A 19,066-nucleotide genomic window follows, 5' to 3' on the forward strand; every position below is an offset into this window, starting at 1 on the left:
AGGTCTTCCTTTGTAATCTGTTGTACTGAAAAGTTGTGAGAAGGGTCAGAAAATCCTCTGATCAGAAATATAAACTTGTTTCATAGAAGGAGCTTAAAGCAACAGCAGAGATGAATGCTAACGAGTGACTTTTCTCTTGCTATTCGAAACAGATAGGGTATTGTGTTCCACACTGGTTGATCCAGTCTTTCCTTGCATGGTTTTCTGTTCCTGAGGCCAGAATATTGGCCGGCATTTTTCAGAAGTTGTAATTATTACACATTGTGCCTGTAGGGCATGAAGGACCAAAGAAAGTTCAGGACTGGAAATTGCGGGTTTGGAAAGAGCGAGCCACTGGGTTCAGCTTTTAGGTTTACACTGTTGACCAACAACGGATCAATTCTTTTAAAAAATACAGAAATTAATCTTAGTGACACCCTTCTGGGTTCCGATCAAAATTTTAAAACAACTCGATTACACCCTTCACTCAGAGGGGACTTTGCACATGAAAGACATGAAACAGTTTTGTGGAGCAGAACATTCTTTGAAAGCTCTGGGTGGAAGAAAGCACTTGCTTAGGGACTTAATTGATAGAAACTAGCAGCTTGGACAGGCTGCCTGAGTTCAAAGGCACCGCTTTTAATCCCAAACCATTTTAATTTTACTTAACTTTTATTTCTTTCTGGGTGACTAAACTGCAAACTTCTATTAATGTACTGCCAAGTAATTTTTCTTAAGAAGGTGGATACTTTACAAGATCCATAGCCAGGAGACGGCTCTCAGGAATGCTGGTAGTACAGTTTTGTGTAGATAAAAATAGAGGCCCGGGAAAGTAGGCCATTCTGCTTTATATGTGGAAGGGATTCTGTCTCTGGCAAGTGTGCCCTGATAGAAAACAACCAGGGACTAGGACTTCTGTAAGCTTGGAAATGTAATGCCTCTGGCAATACATGATCTTAGAGAGCGAAGCCTCATGTTTTCATAGTTGGGATTTTGTGTTAGTAGAACAGCCAAAATGTCAACGGTTGCAAGGAGCCTCATCCAATTCACACGCATGCAGCTGGAGAGAAAGCTCAGCTTCAGGAGATGATATTTTACATTTGGGGGATAAACGGGAAGAATGCAGAAATAGCCTCTTGCAGCCAAGAAAAAAGGAGCGGCTCTTGGAAGGAGCCCTTTAGCAAAATTGTTCTTTTCATTGCTAATACAAGAGACTCCCAGCGCTGCTTGCAGACTTGCCTGTGATGCGATTTTTCACTTTCTCTTTTTTTTTTTTTTGGCGGGGAGAGGGGCTTACCAGGAATTGAACTCAGAAGCAGGGGCACTCAAGCACTGAGTCACATCTCCAGCCCTATTCTGCATTTTACTTAGAGACAGGGTCTCACTGAGTTGCTTAGCACCTCACTGCTTTTGCTGAGGCTGGCTCTGAACTCGTGATCCTCCTGCCTCAGCCTCCCAGGCCACTTCATTTTCATTTTTAATGTTTTTGACCCATTGAAGAACTCACAAAAAAAAAAAAAACTTTTTTTCTTTTTTGCAGTGCCAGGGATTGAACCCAGGGCCTTTAGCATGTGACACAAGCACTCTACCAACTGAGCTATATCCCCAGCCCCTGGTCTGATACTTTTGATGGAAGCAGTTTCTATTTATCTATCTATCTATCTATCTATCTATCTATCTATCTATCTATCTATCTATCTGTTTATTTATTTATTTATTTATTTAGTCATAGATGGACAGCCTTTATTTTATTTATTTTTATGCGATCCTAAAGATTGAACCCAGTGCCTCATATGTGCTAGGCAAGTGCTAGGCCACTGAACCACAACCCCAGCCCAGAAGCAATTTCTTAAAAACAGCAAACAGTGAAATGGGCCAGCTGTGACAGGTCAATCTTCATAAAATAAGTAGCCAGAATCACAGTATATGTGATCATTCTGACATCCTAAAAACTAACACTGGTCACTACAGCAGCCACTTCTTTTCCCTGATGTTTATTCTCTAGGGAAGATAAAATGGATTTACTGAGTTGACTGTACTCTCCCCTTTCCAAGATTCCCAATCTTTCTTCTGTATTGCACATAACTACTCTGTCTGTGTTTCTCTGGCTATTTTTTATGATAGAGTATTGAATTGTTTTGTTTTGTTTGCTGCTGGGGATGGAACCCAGGGGCACTTAACCACTGAGCTACATTCCTAGCCCTTTTTATTTTTTGAGACAGGGTCTTACTAAGTTGCTGAGACTGACCTCAAACTTTTGATCCTCTTGCCTCAGCCTCCCGAGTTGCTGGGATTACAGGCATCCAGCACCACACCCAGTTTAGAGCACTGATCTTTGGCTTTACTAGAATAGTCTGGGATAGTTAAGAAAAAGCATTTAGTCTGGTATATTTAATGTTGTTAGACATTGTTTAATGCACTGTCTTTTAAGGCTGGTGCTATTGAATATGAAGCATTAATTGAAAATCAGCTGGCAGACAATTAAAGTGCCATAACCATGATCTATTTAAGAAAAACGTACCACTTCACACCATTAGATGGCCACTAACAAAAATCAGGAAATAACAAATCTTGATGAAGATGTGGGAGAAAAATTGGAATCCTTGTGCAATGCTGATGGGAGTATAAAATATATGGAAAACAGTATGCCGGTTCCTCAAAAAAAAATTAAAAACAGAATCATCAGATGATCTAGTAATCCTACTTCTGGGTATATATTCCAAAGAATTAAAAGCAGAGTCTCAAAGAGATATCTACACACCCGTGTTCATAGCAGCATTATTCACAAGAGCTAAGAGGTCGATTTGAAAGCCAATGTTCAAAGGAGTAAATTGGGGGCAAATATACATGGACTGTTTATCATTCAATCTTAAAAAGGAAAGAAATTCTAAAACATACAACGCAGAGGAACGGTGAGGACATTACGCTGAATGAAATAAGCCAGTCACAGAAGAACTAATGCTGCGTGACTCCCGACATGAGACACCTACAGCAGTCAAAATGACAGACTGAGAGAGGAGGGTGGTGGCTGCCAGGGGCTGTGGGAGGAGCCAGGGGGGAGGGAGTGTTTCATGGGTACAGAGTACAGCTGGAGATGAAAAAGTTCTGCAGAGGGGGCTGGGAATATAGCTCAGTTGGTAGAGTGCCTGCCTCGCATGCACAAGGCCCTGGGTTCAATCCCCAGCACCACAAAAAAAAAAAGTTCTGCAGAGGGAAGATGGCGATGGCTGCACCCAAGAGGTAAATGTCCTTAATGTTACTTGATAATGGTTAATGTGGTAAATATTGTATGTTTATGTATATTTTATCGCAAGACAAATAAATAAAATATTACACCAGAAGTGACTTAAAAAAAAAAAAAAAAAAATAGAGTGGGCCTGGCATAGTGGTGCAGACCTGCAATCCCAGTGACTCAGGAGGCTCAGGCAAGAGGATCCCAAATTCGAGGCCAGCCTCGAACTTAGCAAGATCCTCAGCAACTTAGAGAAATCCTGTCTCAAAATTTAAAAAATTAAAGGGGCCTGGGGTATAGCTCAGTGGTGCAGCCTCCTAGATACAATCCCTAGCACAGTACCAAAAAATAAACGAAACAAAACAAATAAGAAAAACAGAGTGGGGTAATGGACATGATGCTACCTTCAGTGGCCTTACATTCTCTCACTGTTTCCTACCTACTCCAGAGGCCAGTGAAGCTTCTGTGTATGTTTTAAATCACTGCAGGCCCACACTGTTCGTGCCCCTGTCTGAGACAGGATTCACTGTAGTTTTCCTCTCCCCAGGTACCTCCTACCTTCCACAAGTCTTCACCTTCCTTGTTCAGCTAGAGAGACTGTAGGCTTTTTGGTGGAGAAACACTGATTCCATGAATAGCCTTGCAGAATATCAGGTCAAACCTGTCTTTTATCACTGGGGAAGAAGGACTGTGGCAAAAATTAAAGGGACAGGGAAGGGCTGTAATAGAGAATTCTAGAACCATAAACTGACTTTCACCCCAAAGGCTTTGAACCACATTATAACAGTGACTTTTGTAATAGGTAGTGGATTCTCATGAAGAAAAGAGGTTTTCATTTGAAGGGGAACCTAAGGATACTTCAGTTTGCTTTCAGAAAGTCTTTTTTTTTTTTTTTTTAAGTCTTACTTGGTAAGAGTTGACCCTGGAAAAATGCAGGATCATGACAATGTTGGACCTGCCCAGGCTGTGCCCCACCCGGCCCTTTTCTAAGCAAATTACACAGACTAAGATATAATTGAATTGTGTCCTGGTCCATCACTAGCTTGAATTTCAGGATTTAAGCCATCCCAGACTTGGAGAAAAGTTGAACACGGGCTGTTATGCTGACTTTGTTCCACTTGTAAAATGGCTCTAGATGTGTGCTCATATTCCGAATTTAACAGAGATGAGAGATCTGTGTTCATGACTGTAGTTTGGTGGCAGTCAGCATGTTTGCATGGAAGGCCCACTGCCCGCTCCACACAGTGAGGAGAGAGAAACTCCTCACATCCCAGAAAAATAGAGCGTAGCTTGGCTTCAAGAAATGTCCTTGAACTCAGTCTCCTCTCTCTATTCTCCCAAGCTTCCGCAGGTTCACTCGATCCAACAGCGTGACAACTGCAGTGCAGGCTGACCTGGACTTCCATGATAATCTGGAAAATTCTTTGGAATCTATAGAGGACAATTCGTGTCCTGGCCCAATGGCCAGACAGTTCTCCCGGGATGCCAGCACCTCCACAGTCAGCATTCAGGGCTCAGGAAACCACTACCATGCCTGTGCAGCCGACGATGACTTTGACACGGATTTTGACCCCTCTATTCTGCCTCCTCCGGACCCCTGGATTGACTCTATCACTGAAGACCCTCTGGAGGCCGTGCAAAGGTCGGTGTGTCACCGGGATGGCCACTGGTTTCTGAAGCTCCTCCAGGCGGAACGGGACCGCATGGAAGGGTGGTGCCAACAGATGGAGCGAGAAGAACGGGAAAACAACCTCCCGGAAGACAGTAAGTCACGCTGCCCGCACAGCCGCACGCCGGGGTTGGGGTCAGGGTCACTACTTGGGTTGTGTTGTTTTCTTTCATGCCAGTTTCACTTGCTTTATCTTGCCATGTCACACACCAAACCAAAACATGTCCAAGAGCGAGGCAATTCCAGCTGAGAGTCCAGAAGCTTCTATGCTGCCTAATAAAAAGAAACCACTGGGGGGCTGGGGAGATAGCTCAGCTGGTAGAGTGCTTGCCTTGTAAGCACAAGGCCCTGGGTTTGATCCCCAGCACCCAAAAAAAAAAAAAAAAAAAAAAAAAAAAAAAAAAAAAAGAAAGAAAAGAAAAAAAAAAGAAAAGAAACCACTGGGCAAACGTCATACTTCCTTGCTCTAGCTCTGTGACTTTGTTGTCTTTTCTGAAAAGTACCAAGCTCAACATGGTAGTGCATTCTCTACCCATGGCCTCCCTTCCTCAAGATGATCTGGAAATGCTACTGATTCCCAGGGATTAAAAATAATTCTAAAACAGGCCTAGTGGCTCACTCCTGTAATTCCCATGACTCAGGAGGCGGAAGCAGAAGGGTCAAAAGCTTGAGGCCAGCCTCAGCAACTTAGCAAGACCTCGTCTCAAAATAAAAAATAAAAAGGGCTTGGGATATAGCTCAGTGATAAAGCACTCTGGGTTAAATCCTCAATACCAAATACTAATAATTAATAAAATAATAGTAATTATTATTATTCTAACTAGTTTCAAGGCCCATAGCTATATAGGAGTAGGGCATTTATAATCTGTACAGTTCTATTACTTTCTTATCATATTAAAATGAGGCTAATGTATAGGCCAGTAGAAACCCATGCTTATTGCAATTTTAAGCCTGGGTAGCATGTACTTTTTTGTTTTTGTACTGGGAATTGAACCTAGGGGTGCCTTACCCTTGAACACATCCCTAGCCTTTTTTATTTTGAGACAGGGTCCCACTAGGTTGCTTAGGGCCTTGCTAAGTTGCTGAGGCTGGCTTTGAACTTGTGATCCTCCTGTCTCAGCCTCCCGAGCTGCTGGAATTACAGGCATGTGCCACCATGCACTTTTTTTTTAGGATTCAGGGAGGCAAACCTTCAGCCACTAAAGTAATGAACATAAATTCCATTGTAGTGTTTAAAATAAATGATAAAATAAAATAAATGATAAATAAATAAAACAAATAATCGACACCATTTCTTGCACACCATTATTTTGAAACTTGGCCTTTTAACAACAATTCCTATTGTTAAAAGAGAAAAATCACGACAAAGCTGGTTTCACAGATCTTAATAGACCTTATCTGCAATTCTGGAATCAGACAGTAGTCTAGAGCAAAAATGGGCAGGTTATATCTATGAACAGAGAAGAGGAAGTGCCATACAGCAAATGGAAGTAAGGTTCAAAGTCAGGCCCAACTGCTTGCATCTGTCTTTATTTGAATGTGTTCTTGAAGAGCTGTCTGCTTTTGATTAACTGAGACTCAGTCACTTGTTACAAGAGTAAGTTGCAGTCTGTTTACACATCAAGTTAGGTCCCAGTTCTTCATGTTCAGAGGATGCATGTGCTAAACTTTTTTTCGGTACCAGGGATTAAACCCAGGGTGCTTAACCGTTGAACTACATTTCAAATCCATTTTATTCTGTGTTTGGAGACAGGGTCTGGCAGAGTTGTTTAGGGCCTCACTAAGTTGCTGAGGTTGGTTTTGAACTCCCAGTTCTCCTGCCTCATCCGCCCGAGCTGCTGGGATTACAGGTGTGCATGCGACACTACACCTGGCTAATTTCTGGTTATTTTTGCTGGAGTTTTTAAAGGGAAATCCAGGGCATTATGTCATTTCATTAAGTAGATCACATCAATAAAAGACATTTACTAAATACAGCCACACACTATCATCTCTAACAAAAATAACAGTAATTTCTTTTCTTTCCTTTTTTTGAGGGGAAGGGAAAAGGGGGATGCCGTTGCCCAGGCTGGGCTTCAACTCCTGGGCTCAAAGGATCCTTCTGTCTCAGCTTCCCAAGTAACTGGGAACAGAGGCACACACCACTGTGCTGGGCCACAATACCATCTCAAATCTAGAATGTAGTGAAAATCATGTTAGATAGATTTACTAAATGCACCAAATTGTATCAAGAAGCAATGAGCTTTTCCATGAGGGAATTAGTTTTTATGAAAACAGAGTCTGGAAAATACCATCTGGTCATAGGATTTCCTCTCCGAGTCAGCTCTCTCACTCCTCTCTGCTCAGCTTCCTGCTTAAACCCTATCAGATGATGTCCCCACCTATTTCTTGCCCTAAAGAGCAAGTTGGGAAATTCACAGATGGGTTTCTGTCAAGTTCCTTTGGCTCTTTCATCTTATGAATACAAACAACTTGGCAATGGTAAAGTAATGCCCTTGACATTTGCCCCTTTTAGTACCAGGGCAGGATCACCTGAGTGTCCCTCCACATGCACAGTTACCTTTTTGTCCTAGTGACAGGTAAACGAGGCATTGCCCGGCAGCAGTGGGTTAAGTTGGGGGTTGATTACAGAAAGAAAGTCTGAATGGTGGCATTATCTTATCCCATCCCCTTGTAGACTTACCCCAAATTTATTAGATTTTCTCAGGAAAAATGCCAGTCTCTAAGGAACAATGGCATCTGGTGCCACTCAACAGGATGAGCTGTCTTTCACATTTTAATTCATTCAGTTTTTTAAGTTAGGACTGGTTCTAGCTCCCCAGCCAGCTTCCAGGAGGAAGCTGCTGCTGTGATGTTTTTCTTTAATTGGCCTCCCAGTCTGAGCCTGGATCTTCTCCTCTCAACCCAACTTTAAAATGGTTCATGAGGGTAGCCATCATATCAAAATTTAGGAGACTCTTCCTTGAGACTATGGAACAATGAAAACAAGTCGATGTATTTTCATACAACTACATCTAGAGGGAGGTGAAAATCCTGCCAGAAAACCAGGATCTCATCCTGTATTTACAAGGAAAGAAAAGCACGTTTGCATCTTGAGATGAACATAACCAGTCAAGCCCCCAAATAATGAATATCAAGGAATTGCCCAACCGTGTATTGTTCCAGGCTGACTATGCTATTCAGGCTGAGTCGACTTCCCCGTTCTTCTGAAATATGTTGTGCATTTATCTGTCAGGGACTTTCAACATTATTTTATAACTGTCTGCTGTTATGACAGTGGGTTAGAAAGTAAGCTTTTTTGTCTTGTTCCTTTTAATATCTCTCGCCTCTCCGACACATTGTAAGGGGGCATTAAATAAGTATTTGAATCTTCAAAATATTTTTGAAATTTTGTTTTATGAAAGCCTTTTACTTAGCAATCCTTTCTTCCTAATTAGCTAAAAAGTCCTCAAAATATTACTAAGTCTTTTCAGGCTGCTATAACAAAACACCGTGAATGGCGTAATTTTTAAACAACAGGCATTCATGGTTCACCATTCTGTAGGTTAGGAAGTCCAAGACCAAGGGACTGGCAGATCTGGTGTCTGGTGAGAGTTTACTCTCTATTTCAAAATGACATCTTGCCGCCTTTTCACGTGGTGGAAGGGATGCACAATTTACCTCAGGCCTCATTTATAAGGGCACTAATCCTGTTGTTAAGGGTCTCACCCTCCTAGGCCCCATCTCCTAATACTATCACTTCAGTGATTGGGCATCAACATATGAATTCTGAAGGGACACACACATTCAGACCACAGCAAGTGACTAGCAGCTATGGTTGACAGAGCTGCAGGGGCCTATGTTGGTGAGATCTTTGGATGAGGACAAGAATTTGGCAGAAAGAGAAGAAACTTACCACAGAAGTGTGATACCGAAGATGGATAATTGAGATAAACCTCATATACTCTTTCCAGCTTTTAAGATATAATTCCATTTCACAAACACTTAAAGACTTCCATTTTTTTTTTTTTCATTCTTTAGAGAAATACAAACTTTAAACTGCTATGATTCCAAAATTCTCAAGGGTATAGAAGCAAACTCCCAGGGCAGAGTCACCAATTTGAAATGAGGCAAATCCAGATCACTGACAATTTGACCTTAAACAGTAGCAACCCTTCACAGTGGAGAAGGGAGGATGGATGCACAGGAAAGAATATTCATCTTGTCCTTATAATGTCCCTGACAGTGGGCTACAGACTTTGACAGGTGCTGTTTTATTTGCCCTCAAAACAGCTTGGCAGTATCTTGTCCAAGGTCACAGAACACAGAAGTGTCTGATGGAACAGATACAACATGAATAACATTTGACAAGATAATGATACTTTGTGTGACTTGGCACTACCCTGGGTAAGGCTCTCCACACATATCTGCCCCTGGTTCCTTGGCAACCACCATTCTGTTCTGATAACTGGGCCTGGTGTTCAGAGGGCCTTTGTTTTACTAATTCTCTGATTTAACCTTTTCTCTTTTTATAAGAAGAGGGGTAAGGAAGAGAAGCCAATTCCATTTGGCAGGGAAGAGCCAAGTTCTCAGTAACCAGTTTTTGTTTGCTTGCTTATTTGTTTGTTTTTAATATGTGTACACAGCAAAAATAGCTTTGACAAATAGTTATCTTTATCTTTTAGCCAAGTCACTTCATGTGTTCTTTGGGTCCGATATAAGAAGGAACCCTCTTCAAGTGATGATAAAAGTAGCTTCTGGGAGTTTTATATATCTATATCTATATCTACATATCTTTATATAGATATGTAGATATAGATATATAGATATATAGATATACATATATAGATATAGTTGGTTTTTTTTTTTTTGGTACCCGGGATTGAACCCAGGGGCACTTAACCACTGAGCTACATCTCCAGTACATTTTAAGGCGGAGTCTCCCTGAGTTGCTTAGGGACTAAGTTGCTGAGGCTGGCTTTGAACTCACAATCCTCCTGCCTCAGCCTCCCAAACCACTGAGATTATAGGCATTTGCTGTGGTGCAGGGCTGGAATTTAATACTCTTATGCTTTAGGCATGCAATAAATTTTGTGTGTTCTATTTTGGGGAGGAAAAAAGGTAGCTTCTTATCAATATTCTCTCAGGAAATGTAGTCTTCAGAGTTGCCATGGAAAGATAAGTAGGATAGAGTGGGAGAAAGGAAAATTCCCATTATACTTTCTTAATTTATTTTGTGGGGTACTGAATTTTCCCAATTTTTAAATATTTAAAAATGGTGAATGTACTTAATCCCTCTAATAGTACCCTTAAAAATGGTGGTTTGCCAGGAAGAGTAGAAATAGCCAGTGACTTGAGAGACTAAAAAAGCAGGAGGAGTCAAGTTCTGGGTCAGCCTTGAGAACTTAGTGAGACCCTCTCTCAAAGTAAAAAAATAAAATGGACTCGGATGTGGCTCAGTAGTAGAGTGCCCCTGGATTCAGTCCCAAATATCAATTTTTTAAAAAAATTATTTGGCTTTGGATGTAGCTCAGTGAAAGAGAGAACACTTGTCTAGTATGCCTGACAAGTTCCATCTCCAGTACCCCATAAACAAAGAAGGAAAGAAAGAAAAGTTAAAATGGTAAATCTTGTATATTTTACCGCAGTGTAAGGAAGGAAAAAAATACTCCTTCCAAAGGCTGCAGCCCTTGAGGGTATCACATTTCCATAAAAATGTAAGATATTTTATTAAATGTCTTTTTAAATTCAAAATATAGGGCTGGGGTTGTGGCTCAGTGGTAGAACACTTGCCTAGCCTATGGGAGGCACTGGGTTCGATTCTCAGCACCACATATAAATAAGGGAATAAAATAAAGGTCTATCAACATCTAAAACAAATCTTTTTTTAGTTCAAAATATAGTATGTCCACAGGAGTGCAGCAGATGTTTGGTAAGAAATCTATTTGCTCAATGACAACCTGAATTACAGATTTGGAATGTGGAGTAGTTATCTTTTTATACTACGGAGTTGAGGAAAAGACTCGTCTCATTTAAAATAATTTCTCAGTTATCAATTATTTTGTGGTGCCTTTATCCTAATTCTTACAGCGCCTTCTAGAGATTCTGTCTCTGGCCTGGAAAACACTTTCCTAATATACCTGGAAGTGACTAAATGTATTACCAAGGCAGATAGGAAAAAAAAAAAAAAAAAAAAAAAAAAGCCCTCGGAGTGAGTTACCTCAAGCTGTCTTTGCAAAAGTATAAACATAAATTCTGTGTGGGTCTGTGGAGCTATTATTTTCCCTGATAAAAGCAAAGCAGAACAAAGACTTTAGTTCTTGTTTTAAACCTTCACCCTTCACAGTTGATACTAGGTTTTTGGCTTGATAACAAAATAATGAAACTGCTGTAAGTGAGGGTCCCTCCAAACCATGGCAGTTGACAGAATGCCTGTTCCCTGGGCTCTTGAAGTAAAATGATACAAGCTCTTCTCAGACAATGAAGCCCTTGTGTGAAACAGCTGTCTCAGGGAGATGGCTCAGTGCTATTTGACAGTGGCTTGTATGTTACATAGATACGTCTGGTATTATCTAACCGGGAATGAACCGGCCAGATGGAACCGAATGCTTCTAACTAGGAATGCAGTCTGGCGGGGGAGGGTGGGGACAGGCTCAGATTTCAGTGGCCCAAGGATGAAATAGCGGTTGATTGTACTTGGAAATCTATCTTTGCCTCCTGCCTTGTGGACAACTTAGAAGCAGAATTTTTGGGCTTTATCTGAAATGAACTGATAAACCGAGAGCGTGTGCGGGAGGCAGATTCATTCCCCTTTCATTTTGCCTGGTAATAGCATCCAAGTTAGTGAGACTCGGCCTTCCATCCCCCACGAAGGCTTGTGAGCCTTGGCCGGGAATGTGGAGCTAGTGATGAAAGCCGCAGTGGGGTTTGCCTGGTCTCAGGTTTGGTTACGGAAGCTGTGCACCGTCATTATTGTGACTGGCTATCAGTGCGATCACCAGGCTTCACCTGCCTGGGATTGCCTCTGCCGCGTCTGTGCAGCCATGACATAGTGGGCAGCAGACAAAGCAGCTCTCTATGAGGTCTGCCATTCCTCTGCCCCCAGCACTGCCAAGCAGAGAACCCTGGGTGCATTCTAGCTGCTTTTGGTTTTATTCTCATCTTTCGTTTGAAGTGAACCTTCAAAAGGTCTCTCCCCACCCCCACTCTACACAACACACACACACACACACACACACACACACACACAACTGCATAGTCTCTTTTACAAATTCTGTCCAACCTGAAATTAGTGACCACAGAGGAAGTGGCAGTCATGAAAAGGAAATCTCGTATGTAACATGCCTCATGTTTAACTTTTGGAAATGCACCATTCATTTTGCTGGTGCCAGAGGGAGATGGAGAGCATCCTCTGTGGGTGTGCTTCTTGGGGGTGGTATGTGGAGGCTGATGAGGGCACCAAAGCAGGAAGAGGTGAAGTCCAAGGCAGCACCAGGCCTAGACACACATCTATTTCCTTTATTCCAGAGGTCATTGAGAGAGGGACAGACTCAGAGAGCAAGATCTGATTGCTTTCTCCAACAAGAACCATTTCTGTGGAATATAAATGCAACAGACTTCAAACACAGTGCCCTTTTATTTTATATCGTTGAAGAAAATCGTGTAGATACAGGAGGTGAAAACAACTCAAAGGCTGCACTCACAATACAAATCACCTCTGCATCCACACCAGCTGGGTGTCCTCTAACTCATTCAGTTTTGACCCCATCTACCTCGAGATAGGTCGGAGGTCAGTTCCCAAGGCTGCCCCACTTTAGATGCCACTCAAGCTCCACGTTGTGCCTGTGCTCTGACAGTGCAGCTTTGGATCTGGGTTCCCACAACCCCCTCTTCGGTTTAGTTAATCTGCTTGAATACTCACAGAACTTGGGGGAAACACTTAACATTTACCAGTTTATCACGTAGGTGATTACAAAGGCTATAGATGAAGCACCGCCTAGGATAAGGAATGGGGAAGGAACCCAGAGTTCCCATGCTTTGTGCAGAAAGGCCACCCTCTGGGAGCCTCCATGCGTTCAGTGAAAGGTCTCTGAAACCCTGGTCCTTTTAGGTTTTTACGGAAAATTCATTGCATAGGTATCACTAAAACATGGACGACCTCACTGAAATGTGATGGAACAAAACAGGTAAGATCTAATGTTATCAGACTGGGTGGGGAAACCCAGCAAGACTTGTCTGTTCAGATTCTTGAGCATTCCTTCTCAGGGGTGTGGGGCAAGACCCCTTCTGGAATGGGGGTCTTATCATCTGCTATCAGAAGTGGTAGGTCAGAGAATTTCTTTATGGCCAACTGCAAGGTGGAAGATTAGAGTGTCTCCGACCTGCCTTGGGGAAGAGAAATTCTAGTTTCTGTGTGGCCTGCCTCGGGAAGGAGTCGTGAGCCAGAAACCATGGATAAAGCGTTATAGATATATCTGTATATCACTAGATCACAGAAATATAAACTAATTTCATTTCAATCAACTTTCAAAGACTCAACACTGTCTTTATTTACTTAATAATATATATATTATTAAGTATATATATATATGAAATATATATGATGTTACTGCTTCACGGCTAATATAAGTAAAAATATGAATCTAAAGCACAACCATCTTTTACTAATAAGACTCCTGGATGGAAAAAAAATTAGATTAGCTAAGTTTTTTTTTTTTTTTTTGGATAATGTGTTGCTGTGTTGCCCAGGCTGGTTTGAGACTCCAGAGCTCAAGCGATCCTCCTGCCTGCCTGGGTCTCCCAAACTGCTGAGACTACAGGCACAGAATACCACACCTGGCACAAACTTGCTCTTTAAAAATCCGAACAATGTTTTCTCCCCAGAGCCCTCTGGTTTTAGTGTATGGGAAAGTTTCTGCTTGAAAATTTGATTCATTATTCATTAGTCACCAAGTTTAGGTTCCTTAAATATAGGAGGAAAGAGGAGAAACAGGAAGAAAAGAAGAAGGAAGGAAGGAAGGAAGGAAGGAAGGAAGGAAGGAAGGAAGGAAGGAAGGGAGGGAGGGAGGGAGGGAGGGAGGGTGGGAAGGAAAGAAAGAAGGAGAGGGGGGAAAGGAAGGAAGGAAGGAAGGAAAGGAGGGAGGAAGGGAGGGAGGAAGGGAGGGAGGGAGGGAGGGAGGGAGGGAAGGAAGGAAGGAAGGAAGGAAGGAAGGAAGGAAGGAAGGAAGGAAGGAAGGAAGGAAGGAAGGAAGGAAGGAAGGAGGGAGCACTCCTGTGAACTGCAGCTCAGGAGTGAAATAGACCCCTGCAAGCTTGTCGCCTTGTCAACAGCAGCTCTGGATCATAGATGTGTATGAGACATGCTGCTGAGCCACAGGTTGGAGAAACTCTTTGCCATGAGGACACACTCATGAACAAGAGTGTCTCAGTGTGGACAATCCCAACTTGATGAAATCACACAGATTTGACTGACAGACCCACGTGACTTAAAGCGGGTGGACTCCCTTTTTTTACCCATTCATCTCTCTTCTTACACCTAGCCCTTAAGTTCATACCATGAAAAGTCAATAACTCCGTGATTAAAAAGAAGCCAAGACTTAAGTGTAGACGGTGCCTGACTTACAATGATTTGAAAGCAATATGCAATCACTAAAGACTATACTTTGGAGTTTTGAACTTTGCTCTTTTCTGAGGCTGAGGGCTGTATGTTGCGACGTGGCCGTGAGCCGCTTCTCCCAGCAGCCTCCCAATCAGGAGGGGAAGCAGTTGGGTCTCTACAGTGGACCATATTGCTAAGTCAGAATGATCAGCAGGCTAGGCAGATTACATGCATTTTGGACATAAGATATTTTCAATTTACAGTGTACTTTTTGAGACATCACCTCAGTGTAAATTGAGCAGATTCTGCATAAGGAAATTTAATTTACCCACAAACATGTTCAGCTTCTCCCAGATGATTCGACTTTTCCAGCCCAGCCACTAAACCAGCATCATAAAAGGCCACCCCAGCAGCCAAGCTCAGACTGTATCAGCATATCATTTAATACTGTAATTTAAAAAGTGATACAAGAGGGGCTGGAGAGGTAGTTCAGTGGTAGAGCACTTTCCTAGCATGCATGAGGCCCTGAGTTCAATCCCTAGCACCACAACAAAGAAAAAAATTAAAAAGGTCAAAAGGTCATGCAAGAAATGATAAAACCCTAAAAGATCAAAATGTTTAAGGACTAGAATGTTGTAGTTAATTTGTTTTCAGGTTGACATACAGTTCATATGACTCAGTTAATTTCAAAACTTACTCCTTCAGGGGGATACCTGGGGTTACCTGGGTTCAGCCCATGTGATCAAAGAGCTCGTGGTCTGGTTGGAGATCAGGCGCATAAGTAGATAGAGCTGGGAAGAATGAGGAAAGGGCAGAGCCAGCTAAGCATGGGAACTTGAGAAGCATGAGGAGGGAGAGGTGAAAAGAGATAAGGCTTTCTGGAGGCGGAATGTGTGAGCCATTGTGAGGCAAAGGGACAGGGCCAGGGGAGGTGAAGAGAATCCTCAGCTTAGTGTTTAACTCCAGCAAAGACACACACAGAGGAAAGAAACATCATGGGATCTGGCAAACTGTGTCCTGAGCACTTAAGGAGTGAACAAAAGGAAGGCTGGGTAGTTTGGCCTTCCCTGCCCCATTGAAGGGGGTTTGAGTTTATCCCAAAGCACATGGGTTGAAACTTAATTGCCAACTACAGGATGTTAATGGGTGGGGCCTATCACAGGTCATTAAGAGCTCTCACAGATAGGACCAAGTCCTTACAAAAGGACTTGAGGAAGTGGATTCATTTACTCTTGTCCCTTCCACCATGTAAAGATTCAGTAACAAGGTGCCACCTTGAAAGAGAGAGCAGTTCTCACCAGACGTGCCACCTGCTGGAGCCTTGATCTTGGACTTGCCTCCAGAACTGTGAGAAATAAATTTCTACTTAAAATTACCCAGTCGGTGGCATTCTGTTATAGCAGCACGAACCAACTAAGACCTTGGGGAACTCGGGAAATGCCTTAAACCTGGGAATAACATGAGACAAGAAAACCTTCTAAAGCTCGAGGTATAGCTCCAAGGTAGAGGGCTTACCCAGAACGTGCAAGGCCCTGGGTTCAATTCTCAGTGCTGCAATGAAAGAAGAAAGAAAGAAAGGTAAAAAGAAGAGAAGGAAGGAAGGAAGGAAGGAAGTTAGGCTGGAAAGAAGCAAACTAAGTGAATTGTAGTGGAATGGCAAATGTGAAGATTTCTACCTGGCATGTCCCCTCTGGTCACCTTCATCCCTGGGGAAACACTCCTTTGTGATGATATGGTTGCTTTCAAGTTTCAGGGAAGCTACATTAAAGATGTGAAAAATGTGTCTATTCTTCTGTGTCTGAGGCCTTAAAGTGAGACTGGATGATGGTGGAGTTGGGCATGGTAAATAAGAACTGGAAACAGTCACAGAAACCAGTGCTTCTGTCTCTTCAGGTGTAGAGACCTAACCCTCTGGGAATATGGAAAGATACATATGATAATTATGCCTATTGACTTTTTTTTTTTTCCTTTGGTGCTGGGAATTGGACCTAGGGCCTCTCACATGCTGAGCATGGGCTCCACCCCTAAGCTATATCCCTAGTCCTGAAATCCTGATTTTCAACTCAGTAAGAAAGTCAGGTATGTCACCAGAGAAATTGATCTTCATTTTACCTTGCTATCACCAGCAAACCCAAACTCTTTGCAGCTACCATAGATTCACCTAAAGGGTTAAAAAAAGAAAAAGTTAATTCTCTTTACCCTGTGCCTTTTATATACCTCCTTGTTCACCAAAATAAAAACATACCCCATAGGGACAAGGAGAGAAAGGAAATATGCTGTTTTCTAAAAGTCTGAAATTTTTAATTGAATGTAGATTTCAAATTATAATTTGGAAAATGAGGCTACCCCACAAAAGTCTTTCTCTGTTTCTCATTATAATATATAATATTTAAAAGAAGACACATAGCTTGCAATATATATTTGCCATCTCTGTCAAGTTAGAACTGTTTCCTCCCTTCTTTTCAAAATTGAAATGTCACTTCACATAGACATGTTTTGCTTTCCTTCTTGATGTGGGACAGTGATGGGGTTTGGGGAATTTCTTCAAATTCCCCCACTGATCTCTCTTCTGTCCCTCTGCCATCCACTGGCACTGACTAGAGAGTACAGATGAAGGAAAGAAATTATACTCTAGGAACAAAGAAAATATGGTCTGTGCATTCAATGGAATATTATTCAGCCTTAAAAAGAAGGAAATCATATTGGACAACATGTATGAACCTGAAGGATGTTTCGCTAAGTGAAATAAGCCAGCTACAGAATGACTAATCCTGCATGATTCTTCTTATGTGAGTTACCTAAAATAGGCAGATTCAAAGCCAGATGTAGAGGCATGTCTGTCATCCCAGTTTCTTGGAAGGCTGAAACTGAAGGATCACTTGAGCCCAGAAGTTCAAGACCAGCATGGGCAACACAGCAAGACCCCATCTTAAAAGAAAACAAAAACAACCAGGTATGGTAGGACACACCTGTAATTCAGCAGCTCCGGGGGTAGAGGCAAGAAGATGGAAACTTTGAGTCCAGCCCATAATCTTAGCAAGTTCAAAACCAGCAACTTAGTGAGGCTCTAAGCAACTTAGCGAGACCCTGTCTCAAAATAAAAAAAATAAAAAGGACTGGGGATGTGGCTCAGTGGTTTAGTGCCCTGGTTTCAATCCCCAGTACCAAAAAAGAAAATAAATGGATAAATAAATAAACAAATTCATAGAGTGAATCAGCAAGTTGAATGGTGGTTGCCAGGGGCTGGGGGAGGGGGAAATAGGGGTGGCTAATCACAGGTATGATTTCAGTTATGCAAGATGAAGAAGTTCTAGAGATCATACAGCTAACAAGACTGTATCGTGTACTTAAACATCTAAAAGGGGAGAGTGCCTGTGAAGCGTTCTTACCACAGTAAAAAAGAAAGGAGAAAGGAAGAAAGGAAGGAGTTATACCAGATGGCTTTCGCTTACATAGATTCCGATCCAGTTTTCCATAAGTGTCGAGGGAAAGGCACATCTGGGAATCAAAAGCCGGGCATCTGGTCACAGCAGGAACCCCAGGAATGGCACTTCATAATTTGAGCCCAAATTTCCTCAAATATAATGAGGTTGTCTGCCCTGCCTCAGAGGGTTCTGTGAGGACCCAATTAGATAAGAGGAAGACAGTGTTGATATAAAAGTAATAATAAGTGAGGCTGAGTAAGGTGGTGCACACCTGTAATTCAAGCTACTTGGAAGAATGAGGTAGGGGAATTGCAAGTTCAAGGCCAGCCTAGGCAACTTAGTGAGACCCTGTCTCAAAATAAAAAATAAAAAAGGGCTGGGGATGTAGCTCAGTGGTAAAGTGCCTCCCCTACCAACTCCCTGAAAAAGAGAGGGAAAGAGAGAGAAAAAGAGAGCAAGGTAATAATAATAATAATTTAAGCACATTTTGAAAGGAAAAATAGGGATGATCTTCTAAAAGAGTTTCCTGGCTCTGCTGACCCAGACCTGTCCTCTCTGTTAAGGTTCTCCTTAAACATCCACTGTGGAGCAAGAAGTTTGGGGAATTATAAATGAGGTAGTTTATAAAGATGTACCCACTTTTTAAATAGAATTTCACTCAAGAACAGTTTTTCTTGTTTGTTCCTTCCACTGAGGGACAAATTAACAAAGGAGCCAAAGAGGGAAAAGAAAGTGAGGACGGGGTCTACAAACTTTCCCATCAAGTGCCTGAAAGGTAATGGGAGAAACTAGATTTACTTCTATTTTAAAAAGAGTTGCAAAGCAAAGTAAAGCTTATTGTATTATTAAGTATCACACAAATAGATGGCATAAGACATGGTTAAATGACATGTCTGGGAGATACAGCAGAGTTTATTATTCTAGAAGATGCATTAGCTGTGCCTTAAGGGAGATGGATAGTAAAAACTTGGTCACATGTGTTCATCAGTTTTCTGTCACTGTGACAAAATACCTAAGAAAATCAACTTAATAAAGGAAAAGATTTAGCTCACAATTTCAATCCATGGTCACTTGGCTCTGTTACTTTGGACATGTGATGGCACAGTACATCATGGTGGGAACATGTGGCAGAGGACATTGCTCACCTCCTTGCAGCCGGGAAATGGAAGATAGAGAAGGGACCA

General features: G+C 42.0%; 1 protein-coding gene across 27 annotated transcripts in view; it reads left to right on the forward strand.

Annotated features, from left to right (window-relative positions):
• DLGAP1 (DLG associated protein 1) overlaps positions 1-19,066 on the forward strand; it is a gene marked incomplete at its 5' end in the record, with an annotated part of 892,564 nt that overhangs the window by 857,684 nt on the left and 15,814 nt on the right. For all 27 annotated transcript variants that reach the window (XM_079108324.1, XM_079108313.1, XM_079108322.1 and 24 more), the window contains one exon: positions 4,554-4,975. In XM_079108324.1, coding sequence (XP_078964450.1) covers positions 4,554-4,975 — 422 coding nt within the window. The remainder of the gene's footprint in view (positions 1-4,553; positions 4,976-19,066) is intronic.

This window comes from Sciurus vulgaris (genome assembly GCF_902686455.1).
Source record: "Sciurus vulgaris genome assembly, chromosome: 13".
Lineage (NCBI taxonomy): Eukaryota > Metazoa > Chordata > Mammalia > Rodentia > Sciuridae > Sciurus > Sciurus vulgaris.